General features: G+C 40.7%; 1 protein-coding gene across 6 annotated transcripts in view; it reads right to left on the bottom strand.

Annotated features, from left to right (window-relative positions):
- The window catches only part of LMLN (leishmanolysin like peptidase), a 149,292-nt gene that overhangs the window by 42,915 nt on the left and 86,638 nt on the right, over positions 1–19,739 (bottom strand). For 2 of the 6 annotated variants that reach the window (XR_015240239.1, XR_015240238.1), the window contains exons 17-19: positions 18,493–18,634; positions 11,547–11,617; positions 7,072–7,191 (exon numbers count right to left, since the gene is read on the bottom strand). Coding sequence is in view for 2 of the 6 variants with exons in the window: in XM_086675161.1 (XP_086531287.1) it covers positions 18,489–18,634 (146 nt within the window). In the remaining 4 variants the exon portion in view is untranslated. Of the gene's footprint in view, positions 1–7,071; positions 7,192–11,546; positions 11,618–15,032; positions 18,657–19,739 lie in introns of those variants that run through there. The other 4 variants (XR_015240236.1, XR_015240237.1, XM_086675161.1 and 1 more) reach the window with 4 other exon arrangements.

The following is a 19,739-nucleotide window of genomic DNA, read 5'->3' as shown; positions in this document are numbered from 1 at the left end:
AGTTCCAGCCCTGCTGAGCTGACAGCTCAGAGCCTGAAGTCTGCTTAGCATTCTCTGTCTCCCTCTCTCTGCCCCTCCCCAACTCATCCTCTCCCTCTCTCTCTCAAAAATAAAAAAAAGGAAAAAAGAAATAATAGAGCTCATATACCATCTACCCAATTTCCTCCAATGTTAACATCTCACAAACTATAGTACAATATCACCCAGGATACTGACATCAACATAATCCATAGATCTTGTTCAGATATCCCATTTTACTTGTACTTATTTATGCATGTGTATATGCATATGTGTGTATTTAGAGATAAACAGTTTTATCACATTGTATAGGTTTGTGTGTCCATCACCAGTCAAGATACAGAACAATTCCATCATCACAAAGTTAAATTATTTTGCTGTTTTATAACCACACTTACCTTGCAATGTCATAAATATTTAGCTATAAGTATGTTTCTTATAGTAATCTTTTTAATAGGTAAAAAAAAAAACAAAATAGCTTCAATATTCATTAATAGGATATTGATTACATTAATTAATGCATATCCATAAAATAAAATTACAGGGGCACCTGTGTGGCTCAGTCAGTTAGGCATCCAATTCTTTTTTTTTTGTTTGTTTTTTTCAACGTTTATTTATTTTTGGGACAGAGAGAGACACAGCATGAACGGGGGAGGGGCAGAGAGAGAGGGAGACACAGAATCGGAAACAGGCTCCAGGCTCCGAGCCATCAGCCCAGAGCCCGACGCGGGGCTCGAACTCACAGACCGCAAGATCGTGACCTGGCTGAAGTCGGACGCTCAACCGACTGCGCCACCCAGGCGCCCCTAGGCATCCAATTCTTGATCTCAGCTCAGGTCATGATCTCACAGTTCGTTGGTTTGAGCTCCACGTTGGGCTCTGTGCTGACAGCACAGTGTCTGCTTGGGATTCTGTCTCTCTCCTTCTCTCTCCCCCTCCCCTGCTCTTTCTCTCAAAACAAATAAACTTTAAAAAAAACAAACAAACATGCAAACCTTAAGTTTGATAGCACATTATCCAGCGACTTACAAAGAGGTTTATAATATATTCAGTAAAAATAATCTTGCAAGTGTATTTTTATTTTCTCCTTTTTCACTTGTTCATATTTTCTGATAGTTTTATAATTACCACATATTACTCAAAAATTGTTTTATTGTGGTAAAATATACATAACATTTTGAACGTACAGTTCAATGGTATTAAATACATTCACATTGTTGTGAAACCATCACCACTATCCATCTCCAGGACTTTTTCATCATCCCATACAAAAACCCTGTACCCATTAAACAGTAACTCTCCATTCGCCTCTCCCTCCAGATCCCAGCAAGCACTGTTCTAGTTTCTGTCTCTAGGTATTTTACTACTCCAGGCACCTCATGTAAGTGAAATCATATGATATTGTCCTTTTGTGACTGGCTTATTTCACTTAACATAACATCTTCAAGTTTCATCCATGTTGGAGCATGTATGTGATGCCACACTGATTAGTAATCCATAGGCTACCATTAAATACAAAGTCACTTATAGTAAGCCTCATATTTGTGAGATTTTTGCATATTTTTAACCGTGAATTGCAACGCCAAAGGTAAGTCAAGTCTGAAGTACCAAGGCTAAACCATCTTTTGTACTGAATTTGGTGGGGGTGACCTGGTAGAAGGAAGGTTAGTTTAGGCCGGGGAAATGACATTCATGAGGACTGAAAAGTGGAAACCCACACAACACAAGTGGTGACAAGAAGCCAATCCACCTGGCTATGCTCAGGAGCCTGAGTAGGGTAATACTGAGAAAAACACAGAAGATGCTACGGTTTGAATGTTTGTGTTACCCCCAAATTAATATGTTGAAAATCCTAATGCCAGGGGCGCCTAGGTGGCTCAGTTGGTTAAGCAACCGACTTCAGCTCAGGTCATGATCTCGCAGTCCATGAGTTCAAGCCCTGCGTCGGGCTCTGTGCTGATAGCTCAGAGCCTGGAGCCTGCTTCAGATTCTGTGTCTCCCTCTTTGCCCCTCCCCCACTCACACTCTGTCTCTCTGTCTCTCAAAGAATAAATAAACATTAAAAAAAAATTTAGAAAATCCTAATGCCCGATGTAATGGTATTAGGAGGTGTCCTTTAGGAGGTGCTTAGGTCATGGGGGTGGAGCACTCATGATTGGGATTTGTGCTCTTATAAGATAATGCTCCCCTTATAAGAGATATTTCAGAGAAATCCCTCATCCCTTCTGCCATCTGGGGATACAAATAGAAGTCTGTGACCTGGAAGAGGGTCCTCACCCTACCTGGCCAGCACCCTGAGCTCAGACATCCAGTCTCCAGAACCATGAGAAATAAATCTATGTTGTTTGTAAGCCACCCAACCTGTGGCACTTCTGTCAAAGCAGGCTGAATGGACACATGATAAAGGCAAAGGTTGAGGGACAAAATGCACATATAAACAGTTTCAGCGTAATAAGAGATGCCATGTCAAGCCAGAGGGAATTGAAGCTGATGAGATAAAACATATTCAAATTGTTGTTTAGAGAAAGAAGTACTGCTGACTTGTGCAGTTTGGATGGCAGGAGGCCGAGACAGGCATGCAGGGGAGGCACAACCTTTCCAGTTGGGTACAGATGGGTTCAAACTTGCCCTGTGAGGCTCACTGAGGCACCCACTCTCTACTGTACCAGTCAGGATTTGTTGTGTAGACTGTATGCCTAGTTGAGAGAAGGAAACTGAATGTAACAAAAGGAAACTGTCAGAAAATGGAGCAGTCAGGGGAGGTCAGGATGAAGTGGAGCCTGGAGAACTTAGGAGAACCTTGCTTTTATGACCGTTGTTTGGGATTGAAGTAAAGGCAAAACCCAGGACAGATGCTGCAGCCTAGCTGGTGAGTCATGCCCTGAACACCGACTAGAGTCAAGAAGCTAGGGTGGGAGTTTACCTGCCTAGTCTTGTTCTGGTTCCTTGATATCTTCTTCACCATATAGTAAGAGAGTCAAAGGAGCTGAGAGCAGATGTGAAGAAGGGCTGGTGTTTAAGAAGAGATCCATGGGGACAATGGGAAGCTCCCCTTTTGTTTCACCCCAACCAGCCCAAGGTTATAATCCTGGCCTGGGGAATAGCTATCAGAATGGACAGGAAAAGGCAGACTCAGAGACGGGGAAAAACCACAAGATTAACAAAACATCTCACAGGGTGAAGGACTTTGGAAGCTACCTAAGGTCAACTTCTCATCTAAAGAAAATGATTACTAACATTCTTGAGGACCTCCTTCACATTAGGCTGTTCTAACTGCTTTAAATGTAAGTCTTTTGATCCCCTCCAGAGTCTTGGGGACATTATGACCCCTGTTTAGAGATGAGGCAGCAGAGGTTAGGCAGCCTGCCTGAGGCAGCAGATGGTGAGTGGTAGAATCTGGATCAGAACCTAGGTAGGTGCTCCATCAACACCTGTAGGTTGGCCATCAAGCAATTCTACTTTCTTTTAGGTATGAATATTTCTAGAGTCCAACTGCCCACTGAACTTCTATTCCCACATTCCTCCACTTATGCACAAAGGACAGAGCAAAATATTTCTTTCTGTTCCTATGCAGTATCCTTTTGGGTGACTAGGAACCTCTTTCTTGTACTCTGTCATTTTTCTACACTTCTGCCCATGCCCAACCTCAGGAGCCCACCCAGCTTCATCCCATCATATCATCTGTATTCAGGCCAGCAAGGGCCCATCTGCCCCTCATGTCTGAGACTGCCAAGTCCCCTTGTCCTGGTCCTCATATTATTTCTTTTTTTAATGTTTTTTTAAATATTTTATTATTTATTTTTGAGAGACAGAGCACAAGTCGGGGAGGAGCAGAGAGAGAGGGAGACACAGAATCCAAAGCAGGCTCCAGGCTCTGAGTTGTTAGCACAGAGCCTGATGCGGGGCTCAAACTCACAAACTACAAGATCATGACCTGAGCCAAAGTCAGATGCTTAACCAACTGAGCCACGCTGGTGCCCCATCTTTTTTTTTTTAATGTTTATTTATTTATTTTGAGAGAGAGTGAATGGGGAAGAGGCAGAGAAAGAGGGAGAGAGAAAATCCCAAGCAGGCTCCATGCTGCCAGTGCAGAGACCAACACGGGGCTCAAACCCAGAAAACACAAAGTATGAGATCATGACCTGAGCCGAAACCAAGGGTTGGATGCTTAACTGACTGAGCCACCCAGCCGCCCCATGGTCCTGATTCTTAACAGCAGAAGGGCCATTTAAAAGATAAACCTCTGTCTTGCTAATACTGCTTACCCTGGTTAGAAGAAAAGGAATGACCCAAACAGTCTGAAACTGGGGCCCTCTAGGCTGAAAATGAAAGTGCTAGGTACACTAAAGAAGTATATTATTATTTAAGGCAATATTATGAGTTCAGGTCTCTGGTTGGCCCATAGGGGAATTAATAAACTCTTCTTTGCCATCAGCAGCCTTCAGATTTCATGTTACGGGTGCTGGAAACCAGGTTTCAAATACATTCAAAGTGGATAGCACATGATTCCAGTGGGTCTAGGGTCATTCAACAGAGGTGCTGGTATGTACACATTTGAGGCTTAGCAAGCTGTTTCCCTAAGATTCTTATAGCAATTGAGAATGTCTTTTTGTTGAAATCCTCCTCCTCCTGGCAGGAATGAGAATGGAAAGAGCAAGTAGATGAGACAGGGACAGAGAACTCCAAATGACTGCACCTACCCCATGGCACGAACTCTAATCCTCAAAATTTCCTTATGTTCAGCAGAGATGCATTTTGGATTGAGTCTGCACTTTGAAGCCCACCGAGAAAGGACCTTCTCTTCCCAATGACAACCCTTTCTGAAGGAGAAAAAAAATCCCCATTTCCTTTACATATATGTGTGTGTTCATTCTACAATGCCATTTTCCAGGCCTCCATCATCCTGATCATCCTGCTCTGATTTATTCAAGTTTGCCAAAATACTTTTTAAAATATGGCACCGAGAATTGAAAGATTATTTCCTCAGAGTAGTTAATGCTGCATACATAATGTCTGAACAAGGCAGGAGGAGACAAGAAATGGAAGTGATTTTAAGGAAGTGAGCTTGAGGACTGGAAAGATGTTATTGAAAAACTGCACATAGTGGTTCAGATGTAAGATAATTTGGGGGTGGCGATGTTTCCTGGTGGAAACAGGAAAAATAGTCCTGAAGGGAGAAGAGATTAGGACTGGAGGTATAAAGAGTCTTCAACCTAGATGTAAGCAGTGGGAGCTAATCCAATGAAGAAGGGGAAAACTCCCATTTGTGGAGGACAAGGATAATGAGGCTGTGCCAGACATTTTCCCAGGGTTAATGCCATCTAGTCTGCACAATTTTGTAAGGAATCAGCCATCATGAGGGAGAGTGAGGCTGATAAAACCTAAGTAACTTTCCCAGGGCCACTCAACCACTAAGTGAAAGGGCTGGGACTCTGACTTGGGTGAGTTGTCAGGGAGTGTGATGAGAGACTCAAGAACTTGTTCCCAAACCAAAGGAGTCAAGTATGAATTGCTGACGAGCACAAGTGCATGAAGGTTTCCTAGGTGGTCTGTGGACTAAGTACAGATTTAGTGCTTATGAAATAATAAAGTCTACAGTTTGCTGGGAGGCTGGGTAGCACAGAGCTTAATGGTTAGGAATACAGGCTGTAAAGAGACCTGGCTTCAAATCATAGCTTTGCCCTTTGTGTATTGTGCATTCATGGGAAAATTTCTCTACTTTTCTACCTTTAGTTTCTTTGTCTATAAAAGGCTATGAATAATACCAACTTTGTAGCATTGTTACAAGGACTAAATGAGATCTAGTTTGTAATGGATATTTTCATATATCTCTGTAAGTAAAACAAAGAGTATATATGAGAAATGCTTATGTCATAAGCATTCAACAAAAGATAGTTATTTCTATGTAAATTATTCATTTGTCCTTGGCACTCAACATTGAGCCCCTTTTTATTTTTTCTTAATGTTTACTTTTTTAAACAATTTTTTAACATTTATTCAGTTTTGAGAGGGGGCAGGGGCAGAGAGAGGGAGACACAGAATTCAAAACAGGCTCCAGGCTCAGACCTGTCAGCACAGAGCCTGACGCAGGGCTTAAACTCACAAACCGTGAGATCATGACCTAAGACAAAGTTGGTAGCTTAACTGACTGAGCCACCCAGGCATCCTGAGCCCCTTTATAAAATGGAGAACGAGGGGTGCCGGGGTGGCTCAGTCAGTTAAGCATCTAACTCTTGATTTCTGCTCGGGTCATGATCTGATGGTTTGTAGGGTGAGCCCTGCGTTGGGCTCTGAGCTGACAGTCTGGAGCCTGCTTGGGATTCTCTCTGCGCCTCCTCTCTGCCCCTCCCACATGCTCTCTCTCTCTAAATAAATAAATAAACTTAAGAAAAATTAAAATGGAAGGTAGCCTGGGTGGCTCAGTCAGTTAAGCGTCTGACTTCAGCTCAAGTCATGATCTCGCGGTTTGTGAGTTCAAGCCCCGAGTCAGGCTCCGTGCTGACAGCTTGGAGCCCGGAGCCAGCTTCCGATTTTGTGTCTCCCTCTCTCTCTCTCTGCCCCTCCACCGGTCATGCTCTGTCTCTGTCTCAAAAATAAATAAACATTAAAAAAAAAAAGAAAGAAAAATTAAAATGGAGAATGAGGGGTGCCTGGGTGGCTTAGTCAGTTGAGTATCTGACTCGATTTTGGCTCAGGTCATGATTCCAGGGTTGTAGCAGTAACCTCTGTGTTGGGCTCCATGCTGAATGTAGAGCTTGCTTGAGATCTCTCTCTTTCTACCCCTCTCCCCTGCTCATACTCTCTCTCTAAAATATAAATAAATAAATTAATTAAGATTAATTAAAAAATAAAAAATAAAATGGAGAATGAGTGTGGTAGATTATAATGTGTCACCTTGGCTTAGCTTGAGCTACTTTCCCCAAAATTCCCTTCTGTGTGTGTTAGAAGATCCATGAGAGATTCCTGTGGCAGAGATCCTAGAGACTGAGGGCAGAAGTGAAGTAACAGCCATTTTTGTAGCTTACACACATTGTCATCTTTTGGCTGGCTCACCTTGCTGCTGTGAAGATGCAGTCAGGCCTACGACTGCTCCAGCTTCCTGAGTCCTCCTCCAGCATCTCCGGCTCCTGGGCCAGGTGTGTGTGTTTAGCTCTCTGATAAGGGTCCCAGCTTCTGCAGGATGATAACACCGTCAAGGTTGGAGGCAACAAAGACTGTCACGGTTTTATTTCATTTTTAGGGTCCAGCTTGTGCTTGCTCTCTTCTACTTTAGATTGGGCTTCTCTTCCCCACTGCCTGCCTGCTGACTATATTTATCTCCTAGTTAGGGTTGCCAGATTTAGCAAATAAAAATATAGGATGCTCAGTCAAATTAATTTCAGATAAGCAACAAACAATTTTTTAGTGTATATTTATCTGTAATTCACATCTGACTGGGCATTCTGTTTTTGTTTGTTTGTTTGTTTGTTTGTTTGCTAATTCTGGCAACCCTAAGAGCAGAAGAGTAAGTGATTAGAGAAAGAGGATTGCTGGGCAGAATCCCACTGAGGATAGTGACTGAGTTTACAATTACACCATTTAATACCCAGCTGAGTGCTTTTCTCCAGCAGGGCTCAGCTGCCCAGGTGCAGGTAAGGCCTAGATAATTAAGTTCATTCAGAGTTAGGACTTTTATCAGGTGGATGTTGGTAAAAAGCACAAGACAGTTTAGGGCAGAAGTTTGCAAACTTGAGTTTGCCACAGCATCACTCAGAAGACTTTGTCAGAACACAGATTGCAGGGTTCCACCCCTGAAGTCTGATTCAGTTGGTCTGAGGTAGGACCCAAGAATGCGCACTTCTAATGAGTGCTGCTGGTCTAGGGACCACACCTTAAGACCCACTGGAGTAGAATGAAATGGGAGACCATGAGACCTAAAAGTAGATAAAGAGAGGGAAGGACAATGGATGGTCTGATGGGCAGAGTGTATTCCTGGTCTTCACTGTGGGCAGAAGACTGGCGACTTTGGAGGGGTTGTTTGTTCCACCTCCTTCAGTCTATTCTTTGCTGTCTTCTAAATTTGACTATATATGTACTATCTCTGTCCTTCCTCTGACACTGGCATCTGCCTCCTTTTTAACCAGGGAATTTTTGAGAACTCTGGTGTCATGACCCTGGTGTCCAGTGTGATCTATGAGAAGCTGGGCATTAAAACAAATGCACTGATGGAGGCAACATCACCACAGGGATGCAGAAATGAAGAGCACAAGGTAACAAGATCCCACACAGAGACCTGCAGGAAGAGAGGATGAGAGAGGAAAGAAAATGGAGGGGGGAGGGGTGAAGGAGGACATGGAAAAGAGAGAGCACGATGCACAAGAAACAGAATGCACGAAGAGAAAAGCAACACCTAAACAAAGAAAACTGCACAGAGAAAAGAGAAGTACAAATATACAAAGGTTTGGAAAGCGAAGGGGCTAACTGCCTCAGAGAGTTATCTCAGAGGGACTGAGTGATGAAGGAGAACAATGAGGCATAAAGAGCCACAGGAAAGATGAATATAATCTTGTCATCTAAACTGTATGAATATAATCTTGTCATCTAAACTGTGTGTTCTGGGACTGTTTGATCATGTTTCATGTACTCATCCTATATCCTACTTAAAAGTACACTATAGAGAACAAAATCCCCAAGTTGAGGGGATATGAGTGTATGGGTGCAGGTGTGTGATTTTTTTATTCTGTGCTTTATTACTCATGCTGTTTTCCTTTTGCATGTCTCATTTACAATGGTCTGGCAAGATAGTGAGGACCATCACCAACATCAACATCATCATCGGAATAACACAATACTGACAATAATAGCTATTATATGCCAGACACTATACTGTTTTACATATATTATCTCAATCAGTCCTTCTTTCCTTTCACAAACCCATGAGATTGGAAAATCAGCCTCCTCTTTCAGATGAGGGTATTTGCCAATAATGGGATGTGAAGCCAAGTCTCCTCCCTACATCCTCCCACCTACCCAACACTAACAGTCCAGGCCTCTTTTATGATTACATTTCTAAAATCAGGAAGGAACACTTCCACTTGGAGGTATAAGGGAAGGCTGGTCTGGAAGGCCAGGAAATGTGAGGTTGAGGAAAGGGGAGGAGAAGGAGAAGTGCAAATTGTTAATCTTACCTCAAATTTACTCTGATTTTCCACATTCTTCTCTAGGGTGTAGAAATGAGAAGCAAGGGAAGACCTTTAAAGAACTGTTCAAACCCCCTACTTTGAAATCACTGTGATAGAAAACGTGGCACGGTGGATAGAGCTCTGTGGGGTACAGAAGGTACAGCAAGGGGATACTGGAGTGATTGGGGCCAGGGCTGAGTCGCTCCCAAAAAAGGGAATCTCTAAAAGCAAATGTCAATGATAGACTAAGGGTTTCCATTCCTAACACACATAATGCACTTACTTTCATATCAGTAAGAAAAAAGGCAAATACTTCTTGTGGAAAAATGGCCAAAATTGAATGTGCATGTCAAAAGAAGAAATACAGGTGACTAATCAACATGTGGGAAAAAAAAGGTCAACTTTATAAGCAACCAAAAAATGCCAATCAATACAGCAAATCCCCTATTGTTCCAAAAAATTTTTTAGATAACATTCACTTTTGGTGATTGTGTGGAGAAATGAGTAATTTACTCCACTAGAGGGCAATTCACCTGTATGTATTCACATTTACTTTTACTTTTTATTTTTTATTGACGTAAAATGTACATAACAGAAAATTTACCATTCAACTATTTTAAGTATATAGTTCAGTGGCATTAAGCACATTCACATTGTTGTGCAACCATCACCATCATCCATCTCGAGAACCTCTTTTACCATCTCAAACTGAAACTTTGTACCCATTAAATAATAACTCTCCATTCCCCCTGTATTCACATTTTAATATGATTTATGATTACCATACCATACCAGGGAGCAGAAAAGGAGAAGCCTGAATCCTACACTAAGGTGTGGAAGTCTAAAGGCCAGGGAAAGGCTTTCTGCAACAGGTGATGCCTGGGCTGAGACTTGAGATAGAATTTAATTTTCCAGGTGTGGGTGGATGGGGGGCAGTAAGGGCATGCTCCCTGCCCCGGTTCTAATAATGCTTCTAAGGGGCGCCTGGGTGGCTCAGTTGGTTAAGTGTCCAACTTCAGCTCAGGTCATGATCTTGTGGTTCATGAGTTCCAGCCCACATCAGGCTCTGTGCTGACAGCTCAGAGCCTGGAGCCTACTTCAGATTCTGTGCCCTGCCCCACTCATGCTCTCTTTCTCAAAAATAAATAAACGTTAAAAAAATAATTCTTCTAAGTATTTAACAATTAATCACTATGCCCTTATTTACATATGTGCATATAGACAATTTTTGCATACAAATTTCTGAATGCACAAAACTCCCACAATTTGAATTAGGCTACAAGGATGGAAAGTTCTTTTCTGTTTTTTACATTTTTTTTAGTTTCTTTAATGTATTTATTTGAGAGAAATAGAGACAGACAGACAGACAAAGCTTGAGCGGGGGAAGGGCAGAGAGAAAGGGAGAGAGAATCCCTAGCAGGCTCTGCACTGTCAGCACAGAGCCCAACTTAGGGCTCTAACTCACAAACTGTGAGATCATGACCTGATCCACAGTCAAGAGTCAGGCACTATACTGACTGAGTCACCCAGGCTCCTCTCTACTTTGTAGTTTTGACCTGAGTTCCTTTTGTGATGGACATCCTTACAGTGAAGTTTTGCATATGAATTAGGCTCCATCATCTAGATTCACTCTTGTAGGGTTGGGAAGGCAGAGGTCATCTTTCAATGCCTGGCTATTTTCTGCAAGAAGTTTATAATGGAGATGCGGGGTGTTCTTCAGCAGCACTCTAGGACCTGGCCACTAGCACTGTGCACGACAGTCAGGAGAAAGTCACTGCAGCTGCAGTCAGAAAATCAGTTTCCTGATTCACCTTCCCTTCTTTGTGGAAGAGACAGCAGTTCTGATGGAGCCAAGTTCTACAGGGTTGTTCTGGAAGACATTCTTTTTTTTTTTTTTTTTTTTTTTTTTTTAATGCTTTTATTTATTTTTGAGAGAGAGAGAGCAAGTGGGAGAGGGGCAGAGAGAGAGAGAGGGAGATGCAGAATCTGAAGCAGGCTCCAGGCTCTGAGCTGTCAGCACAGAGCCGGATGCAGGGCTCGAACTCATGAACCGTGAGATCATGACCTGAGCCGAAGTCGGACACTCAACTGACTGAGCCACCAAGGCACCCCATTCTGGAGACATTCTTTCAGGACCAGCACAAAGCCGCCTTCTCCAGCTTTTCCAAGTGTATTGTAAACACTCATCCTGTATGAAATCACTCTCAGCTTAAAAATGGATTCTGTTTCCTGTAACTGAACCCTAATAAATCTTTAACGAATATTTTCCCTATTTTAGAATGGTGGCTATTAACTCCATTGAAAGAAAGATAAAATTTTTTCAAGCTACAGTTTATAGAGAAGGACTCCTAGCCATAAATAACTTACCAAAGTCTTAAAGTCAGTAGTATTGGGACCCAGATCTCTCTGTTGCCAAAGCCTTTGCTCTTACTTACCACCTGTTAAAAAACAAAATTCAAATGAGTAAAATTGAGGATCTACTTGGTTTTATTAAGCAATTCATGAATCTGGCAGCATCCCATCTAACAAGTAGAGGAGAGTTCATAGGAAGGAAAATTATTAGCAGAAGAAAAGAAAGGACTGTATTAGGCAAACTGGCCTTCTGAAGGAGAAGGGCAGGTCTTATTATGCAGTTTACCTCATCTTCCTTTGGGGGATAGAGAAGGCCTAGACAGCAGATTACCTAGTAGTGCTTTTTGGAAAATTCTTGACTGACCAGTTAAAACTTAACATTTCTGGGGGAGGTTGGAACTGCAATTAGGTTAGATATTTAGCTCTGGTTTAGTGACTTGGCCTAGCTCAAGAGGCACCATTTTCGGCCTGTGGTTTTCTTTTTAACACACCTTATGTTGACTCCCCAAAATTCACAAACATACTGATTCACACACAAAATCTTCTCTGCATTGGTGGATAGTGTATTCAAATTGTCTTTCTTGTTCATGCTTTCTTTGTCTCTGTCTTCCAGATATGCTGTCAGGGGAAGCCAGCTAGGCATTCAGAGCATGCGTGAAGAATCACCCAGTACAGGGGCAGCTGGGTGGCTCAGTGGGTTGAGTGTCCAACTTCGGCTCAGGTCATGATCTCGCAGTTTGTGGGTTTGAGCCCCATGTCGGGCTCTGAGCTGTCAGCATAGAGCCCGGAGCCTGCTTCAGATTCTGCATCTCCCCCTCTCTCTCTCCCTTCCCCATTCATGCTCTGTCTCTCTCTCAAAAATAAATAAACATTAAAAAAATTAAAAAAAAAAAAAAAGAATCACCCAGTACATAGCAGTGGATAATTCACAGAGCCGGTCCTTTAATCCAGTTTAACTACTAACACAGGGAGCCAAGGCAGAGCTGAAGCATACAGCCCCATAGGATTAGGCCAAGTTTTTGGGGTTTTGTTTTTTTAATGTTTATTTATTTATTTTTGAGAGAGAGAGAGAGAGAAGTAGTGAGTGGGGGAGGGTCAGAGAGAGACAGGGAGACAGAATCCCAACCAGACTCCACACTATCAGCACAGAGCCTGATGTGGGGCTTGAACCCACAAACCAAGAGATCATGACCTGAGCTGAAATCAGGAGTCAGACACTTAATTGACTGAGTCACCCAGGTGCTCTAGGATTAGGACAACCTTAAAACCATACTGCTTTTCTGATGATGAGAAAGCATATGTGAACCTGGGAAAGAAGGGGGATAATTTCTGGGAAGAATTGAATTTGGGGTTTTTGTATTTGAACTCTTTTTTGGCATTGGGCCATCTTGCTTGCTTTTCTAGGGAAATGTCTTCTATGACCCTTCAAAAATCTGTTTCTGGGGCGCCTGTGTGACTCAGCTGGTTAAGCATCTGACTCTTGATTTTTGGCTCAGGTCATGATCTCACAGTTTGTAGGTTTTAACACCATTTTGGGCTCTGCGCAGACAATGTGGAGCCTGGTTGGGATTCTCTCCCTCTCTCTCTACCCCTCCCTTGCTCATTCTCTCTCTCTCTCTCTCTCTCTCTGTCTCTTTCTCTCTCTCCCCCCTCCCTCCCTCAAGCTCTCTCTCCAAATAAACTTAAAAAAAAAAATCTGTTCCTATTGGTTTAATGAACGACACTAGAATTGAACTACTTGGAAAAAACTAAGTTAGAATACTTCCTCAGGCTAAGTGTCAAAATTAATTCCTGCTATATTAAAGGATAAAATGTAAAAATTAAAAGAACCAGAAAAAGATATAGTTGAACTGTTGAACTGGAAATAACATAAATGCCCATCAGTAGGGGAATAAATGATGCCATATTCATAATGAAGTACCATAGAATCATTACAAACTATGAGGTAAATCTAAGTTTACACACCTGGAAAGATGATTATGTTGAACCTGTAAGCAGTAAATATAAGATACTAAACAATATGAGGAATACCATTTTTATTTTTAATAATTGTGTACTTAATCCTGTATTTATGTATATATATAATAGTAAAGTTTGAAAAGTGTTAGAAAAGAAACAAGCACCCCCAAATGGAGTATTTTGTACTAAACCCCATGTCAGCAAATCAGGCTTAAATCAACCTAATCTAATTGCAGTTTCAACCTCTCCCAGGACTGTAACCTTCAGCTAGTCAATCTGGAATTACCTGGTCAGCACTAGTGAGGTAATCTACCTGACAGACTCCCATCTTTCCCCAAAGCATAGTGACCTTGCCTGAAACTCTGTGCTAGACACTTCCTTTTCCACCCTGTTCTGCCTATAGAAGCCTTCCCTTTTATACAGCTTCTTGGAGCTCCTTTTTATTTGCTAGAGGGGATGTTGCCTGATTCATGAATCTTTGAATAAAGCCAATTAGATCTTCAAATTTACTCGGTTGGATTTTGTTTTTTAACAACAGGTATGTACCATACTGAGGCCCTCTAGATTACCCCTGGGGACGGGGGGGGGGGGGGGGGGGGGGATAAGAAACAGAAGGGCCAGAGGAAGCAGGACCACTTTTACTTCTCTCTATAATATTTTTAAGAATGGTAGAACTATGAATTATTTCTACTAATTGTGTTCAGTAATTAAAAAAAAAAAACTCTTACAAAAATTTTTTTTAACGTTTATTTTTGAGGAGAGAGAGACAGAGCATGAGCGGGGGAGGAGAAAGAAAGAGGGAGACACAGAATCTGAAACAGACTCCAGGCTCCGAGCTGTCAGCACAGAGGCTGAAATGGGGCTCAAACTCACGAACCATGAGATCATGACCTGAGCTGAAGTCGGATGCTTAACTGACTGAGCCACCAAGGTGCCCCTTCTCATATATAGTTTTAGCTATGTATATACAATATTTATAACTTTAAAAATCTAAATATTGTTATTAAAATTCGCCACAAACAGCTCAGCAATTAAGTCACAAAAGCTACGTTTGACCAATTTCACAAAGTGCTTGGTTCCACACCCCAGAACAGAATGGCTCCAAGTGCACAAGGTGAAGGCATGTCTGGGATATCCTCTCTTGAACTACATTCAAGTTATGAAGAATCCCACTCCATGACTACAGCTATAATCTACTTAGTGATACTGCACAGAGTGTGGTACTTGAATGTGCCAGGGTGGTCATGCAATGAGACTTCTGGCCCACAGCATAAAACAAAAGGGACTAGAATAATCTGCAGCCAGAAGAGCCTGCCCTGAATTGTTTTAGACTGCTCTCTTTCCTTCATAACTATCTGAGGAGCGCTCCTCCCTATAGCTTTACATAAGACCTTTCCCCATTCTTTAAGTAGGAAAATTCTACTCCAGTTAAAGTAGAAAGTGAATTATTTCATAATAAACATCTCATCTTCCCCAAATAGAGTGCATGCCTTGTTTGTGTTCTTCATCCAGGTTTTAAAAACTTGATAAGACAAGATGCAGATTAGTTTCCATTTTTATTAAAGTTTTTTTTTTTTTACTAAGGAATACATTACACTTAAAGTTCAATAACACAAATAAAGATTAGTTCTTAAATCTTCTATTTCATTTATCAAAAATGTAAACATAAAATAATTTACCTCTTCTTCCCCAATCTTGACTGAACATAAAAAAAAAAAAAAAAAAAAAGGAGTCATATTTTCAGGTAAATTCTTTCTTCAGAATGAGTAGCAGAGACTTTATTAAACTATATTCATCTTCCTGGGCTGCAAGGACATGGCATGGATGACTAAGTGCTCACTATGCACTAGGTTTGTGGGGCTGTGACTGAAGTCCACCTCCTCCACCAGGACTGCTCAAGTGCCCTCAGAGATGGCCCTTCTCTCTCCGTTTGGTGTCCAAGGACATGGACAGCGCTAAGGCCTTGAGCACAAGACACTGTGATGAACATGATGTGCAAACTGGCATACTCCAGGAGGCAGATCAGAGCCAGCAGTGACCTACCGAGTCTGGATGAGTGTTAGTCATAGAATATTAGAGCTAGAAAGATTCTGAGAAAGCAGCTAGTCATCTTACAGTTGGTCTCAATCAGTAAGTCTTCTAATATTGAGGAGAATATTGATAAAATTTTATGGAATACTCAGACATACTTATGTATCTTCCTAAGCCATTTAAACTTCATTAATTTGTTTCTCATCTTCAAATATTGATAAACTCTTAAGCCAACATACTAGGCTGAAACTAATTTCAAGCATAATATTTCATAACATTTGAAGAATGCCTATTTGGTTTTAACAAACATAAATATTCTTAAGAAATAAGTAAGGAAAAAGGATGCTCTTCAGGAGAATATTAGAGGGGTCTATATTAAGACAACCCTAACTGCTTGCCAGTTTCTTTAAAGCTGTCAGCTCAAGTTTGCTGACATGGCTTTTGCTGCCTTCCCGTAAATTCTGTTCTTAAAAACCTGAGAGACAAATTCACTTGATATTTTTGACATTTAGGATCTTAATACTATCAAAATGAACCTAAATCTGAACTGAAAACTGAGGTAGTCTAGTCAGTTTTTATATGCACTCCACACGTTTTGAGTCAGAAAGGACTCCAGTCTACTATCCCCAAATCAGCTACTCTTCATTCTCCTTCCGTGCCCCAGCTGGCTTCCACAATAGTTGCAGTCTGCTAGTCTCCTCCTCAGTGAACTGCTTCTGTTAACATAAAGGGCATCCTGCCAAAGGATACTAACATTTAAACCATTTCAAATTCTTCAGTTCAAAGTAGAAGTCTAGCCCACTAATTCTGCACTGAAATCTCAGATTCTAAGTCTGTTTTTAGAATACTGACATATTCTAAGTGACTCAAATGAGCCTCTTAACACTTCTTACAGGTTCAGTGGCCTTCTAAATCTTCATGGAGTACACTATGAAGAATCAGTGATTAGCAACTATTCTCGAGACTTATTGAAGAGGAAGGAAGACACCAGAGCAGTTAGTTACCCTCAGAAACTCAAGATTTTTTAGCCTCACACTTTAGCAAGTTCCTTATTTGTGCAGAGAAAACACTAGGAGATCAGATTCCAAGCTTAATAAATATATATAGAAAAAATGTCATCTATAATATTTTCTCCAGAAAGTTATTAGTGCAAATAGAATTATATCAATAAAAAATAAAGCAAAAATATATTTCAAGTATAAAAAGCACCATGCTTGGAAAGAATACTACCTAAATGGCATTACTGCACAACAGTCAAAATATAATCGAACCTACCACTGTGAATTCTCAAATCTATTCATCATCGTATTTTTGGTGAAATTCTTTATACACCTTTGCAGATGATTCATAATCACAATAGACATATAAGTTTAGAGTTTTATAATTTTCTTTAAAAATATACTCTATGCTTTTTTCTGACCTTTAAAGTATGTGTGACAAAGGCAGAAAACTGAGCACTGGCCGGACACCATTACTATTAGTTTCTTTTTAGCTGAAGTCAGCTGTGCTAGAGACCCCCAGCACTTTACAATGACAAATACCTTCAATTTAAAACTGTATGCAAATACATATTCAAAATTAATGCGCTGAAAAACAAAAGTTGACTTTCTTTATGCTGGGGCTGCACTTTGGCTCCAATACCAAATGGTCAGTTGGAATCATTTTTTAGTAATTATACTGCTTGCTCACTTAGCACAATTTCTTAAATGCAGTGCTCAATAACTATATGCTAAATTAAGGGTGAATGAATGAATGGATGGATGGATAGATGGATGGATGAATGAATGAGTGAATGAATGAATGAATGAATTTGTCCAGGAGTTATGTTTATAATGCCACAGGACTTCAGTAGCTTTGGAGACAAACTGTGCATTACTCATCATTAAAAAATTTCAAACTGGAATTACTAAGAAGGGTTGATAAGCTCCAGTACCAGAGCAGAATTACTTCTGAGGATGAGAATATAAAGCAGGAGGTAAAGAACATCACCTCATTTCAAAGCACAGGCAATTTTCTGACTTCTGCGGACTGAGCTTTATGTTGTGGGTAAAGTGAGCCCTACTGAATAGGCCCTATACCAAACCTACACTTTGCTATTAGTAAACAATTCAAACCATCTGTTTTGACTTACACTTTTCTTCTTATATATAAAATACTTTTCAGATAGTAAGAATTCTTCTGTTAACAATTTCTAAGCCCACCTGAAAGGAATAGTTCTATTTTTGTTGGATTACAGCTGTCATAACTATTTTCTGAAAAACATACAATTATGTTTTCTTCTGTTTGTTTGCATGTCTTCAGTGTTTTTACAGGGCAGAGTATTTTTCTCTCTCTGCTCCCACAGTTTTTCAAGTCATTATTAAATTACTGGAGAATACACTGGAAGGGCTGCCAACATGTAATAGTTCAGTAGTAAACTGCCACACAGCTGGTTTGAAAAGGCAAGCATGGTTAAATCATAAGATTTAGCAAATTATAATTTAAAAAAACTTTTGAGAACTATGAGAACAATGATTTAAGTGTACCAAGCACAGCTATTAAACTCAATATAGGTATAATATTGATGTAGAAACCCAATTCAATTACTGTCTATAACTCAAAGGACAATTTATACTTGTGAGGACAGGATCCACAATTTATAATTTTGTAATAATTAGCTTTTTAAAAAAAGTTACTGCAGTATTGAACTTTCCCATCATTTTAGGTTAATGAAAATGCTGAGGTATGTAATCACTCTGAAAATTTCACCAATTATCCCATTTTCAAAGGAAAACTTCAGGCAGGTTATATATGCTGAAAAATAGAGACATGGTGACTTGGAATTCCTTCTCCTCCTCCAAACTCTGAGGCTGTTGGGTTGCTGATGAAGAGTGACTGCTGTGAAGCTCTGCTTTAAGGTCTTATTGTAGTCAACGCTTCCAAGCCAAAGTCAGGAATGCCACTTCTGCCATCTGCATAGGTTGGCACTCACCCAGATTTTGTGCTTTGTTCAGAAGAACATGACACAAAGGAATGTCTTGAGAATTCACTTTTCCTAGTGCCATACACATAGAAGAAATCCAGCCAGCAGAGGAAATAGATTGCCCAGCAGAAGCCAGAGGGTGACCACCAGGCTAGAGGAACGGGAACAGAGATCTAGGGTTGAAAACAAGAAATTGACTTTCTGGAGACATTTTTGGAATAAATCATACCACGTAAAAATTAACAGATGAATATAGGTGATTATTAAAAGGTGAATAAGGACCACCTTTGGGAGGAGAATCAAGAATGACTTCCTGAAACCTAGATATGCAAAGTCATTTTCTTACATTTATGGAAAAAGAATGAAATATTTTATGCAGGAAGAAAAAATGATATAGCCACCCTATCAAGGTTACTTTTTTGTTAATTTTTTTAAATGTTTATTTATTTGAGAGAGAGAGAGAGAGAGAGAGAGAGTAGGGGATGGGCAGAGAGACAGGGAGACACAGAATCTGAAGCAGGCTCCAGCCTCTGAGCTGTCAGCACAGAGCTCAACGTGGGGTTCAAACTCATGAACCATGAGATCATGACCTGAGCCAAGGTTGGATGCTTAACTGACTGAGCCACCCAGGCACCTGCACCATATTAAGGTTAAAAGCAGCACCGGAAAAAAGAAAGAAGTGTCTTCAGAAAGTATCCCAACAAAGCTAAAGATGCTACACAGAAAGTAAATTAACATCTTGGCTCTTCTGACATGGGGTGCAGGACTTTCTTCCCCCTTTCTTCCTTGTCCTTTCTAAGTATGGTGACCCCTATAATTTATCTCCTCAAATCAGGACATTTTGAGACAAGTGTTGAAATAAATATCTAGTCCCAAGATGGAACCACTCCTGTGCAGGGTGCCATGTCAGCAAACTGAAACTTAAGTTAATTTTTGAGTTCCTCTGCTTGACCAGAAACACAGTATAACTAGTAAGCTAATCTCCAACTGCCAAGCCAACTGAGACCTACACTTGTTTCCTTTTTCTTTGCTCTTTCCAAATATGGTCAGATATGCAATCAACTCAAGCCAAGTACTTCTTCCTTGTTTCCTGCTTGCTGTCCTTTTCCCTTATTTTGCAGTTTTCTACTCTTGAGTGTGGAGACTGCCTACTTTATGAAGTGTGAAATAAAATTTGCTTAGACCAACTAAATAGTTCTTTCTGATTAATACAAGGGAATGCTATTAATAATTATACCAGGACCACTGGCACATTG

Source organism: Puma concolor, chromosome C2 (genome assembly GCF_028749965.1).
Source record: "Puma concolor isolate L17-30 chromosome C2, mPumCon1.1.hap2, whole genome shotgun sequence".
NCBI lineage: Eukaryota > Metazoa > Chordata > Mammalia > Carnivora > Felidae > Puma > Puma concolor.
This window is presented reverse-complemented; position numbering and strand designations above follow the sequence as displayed.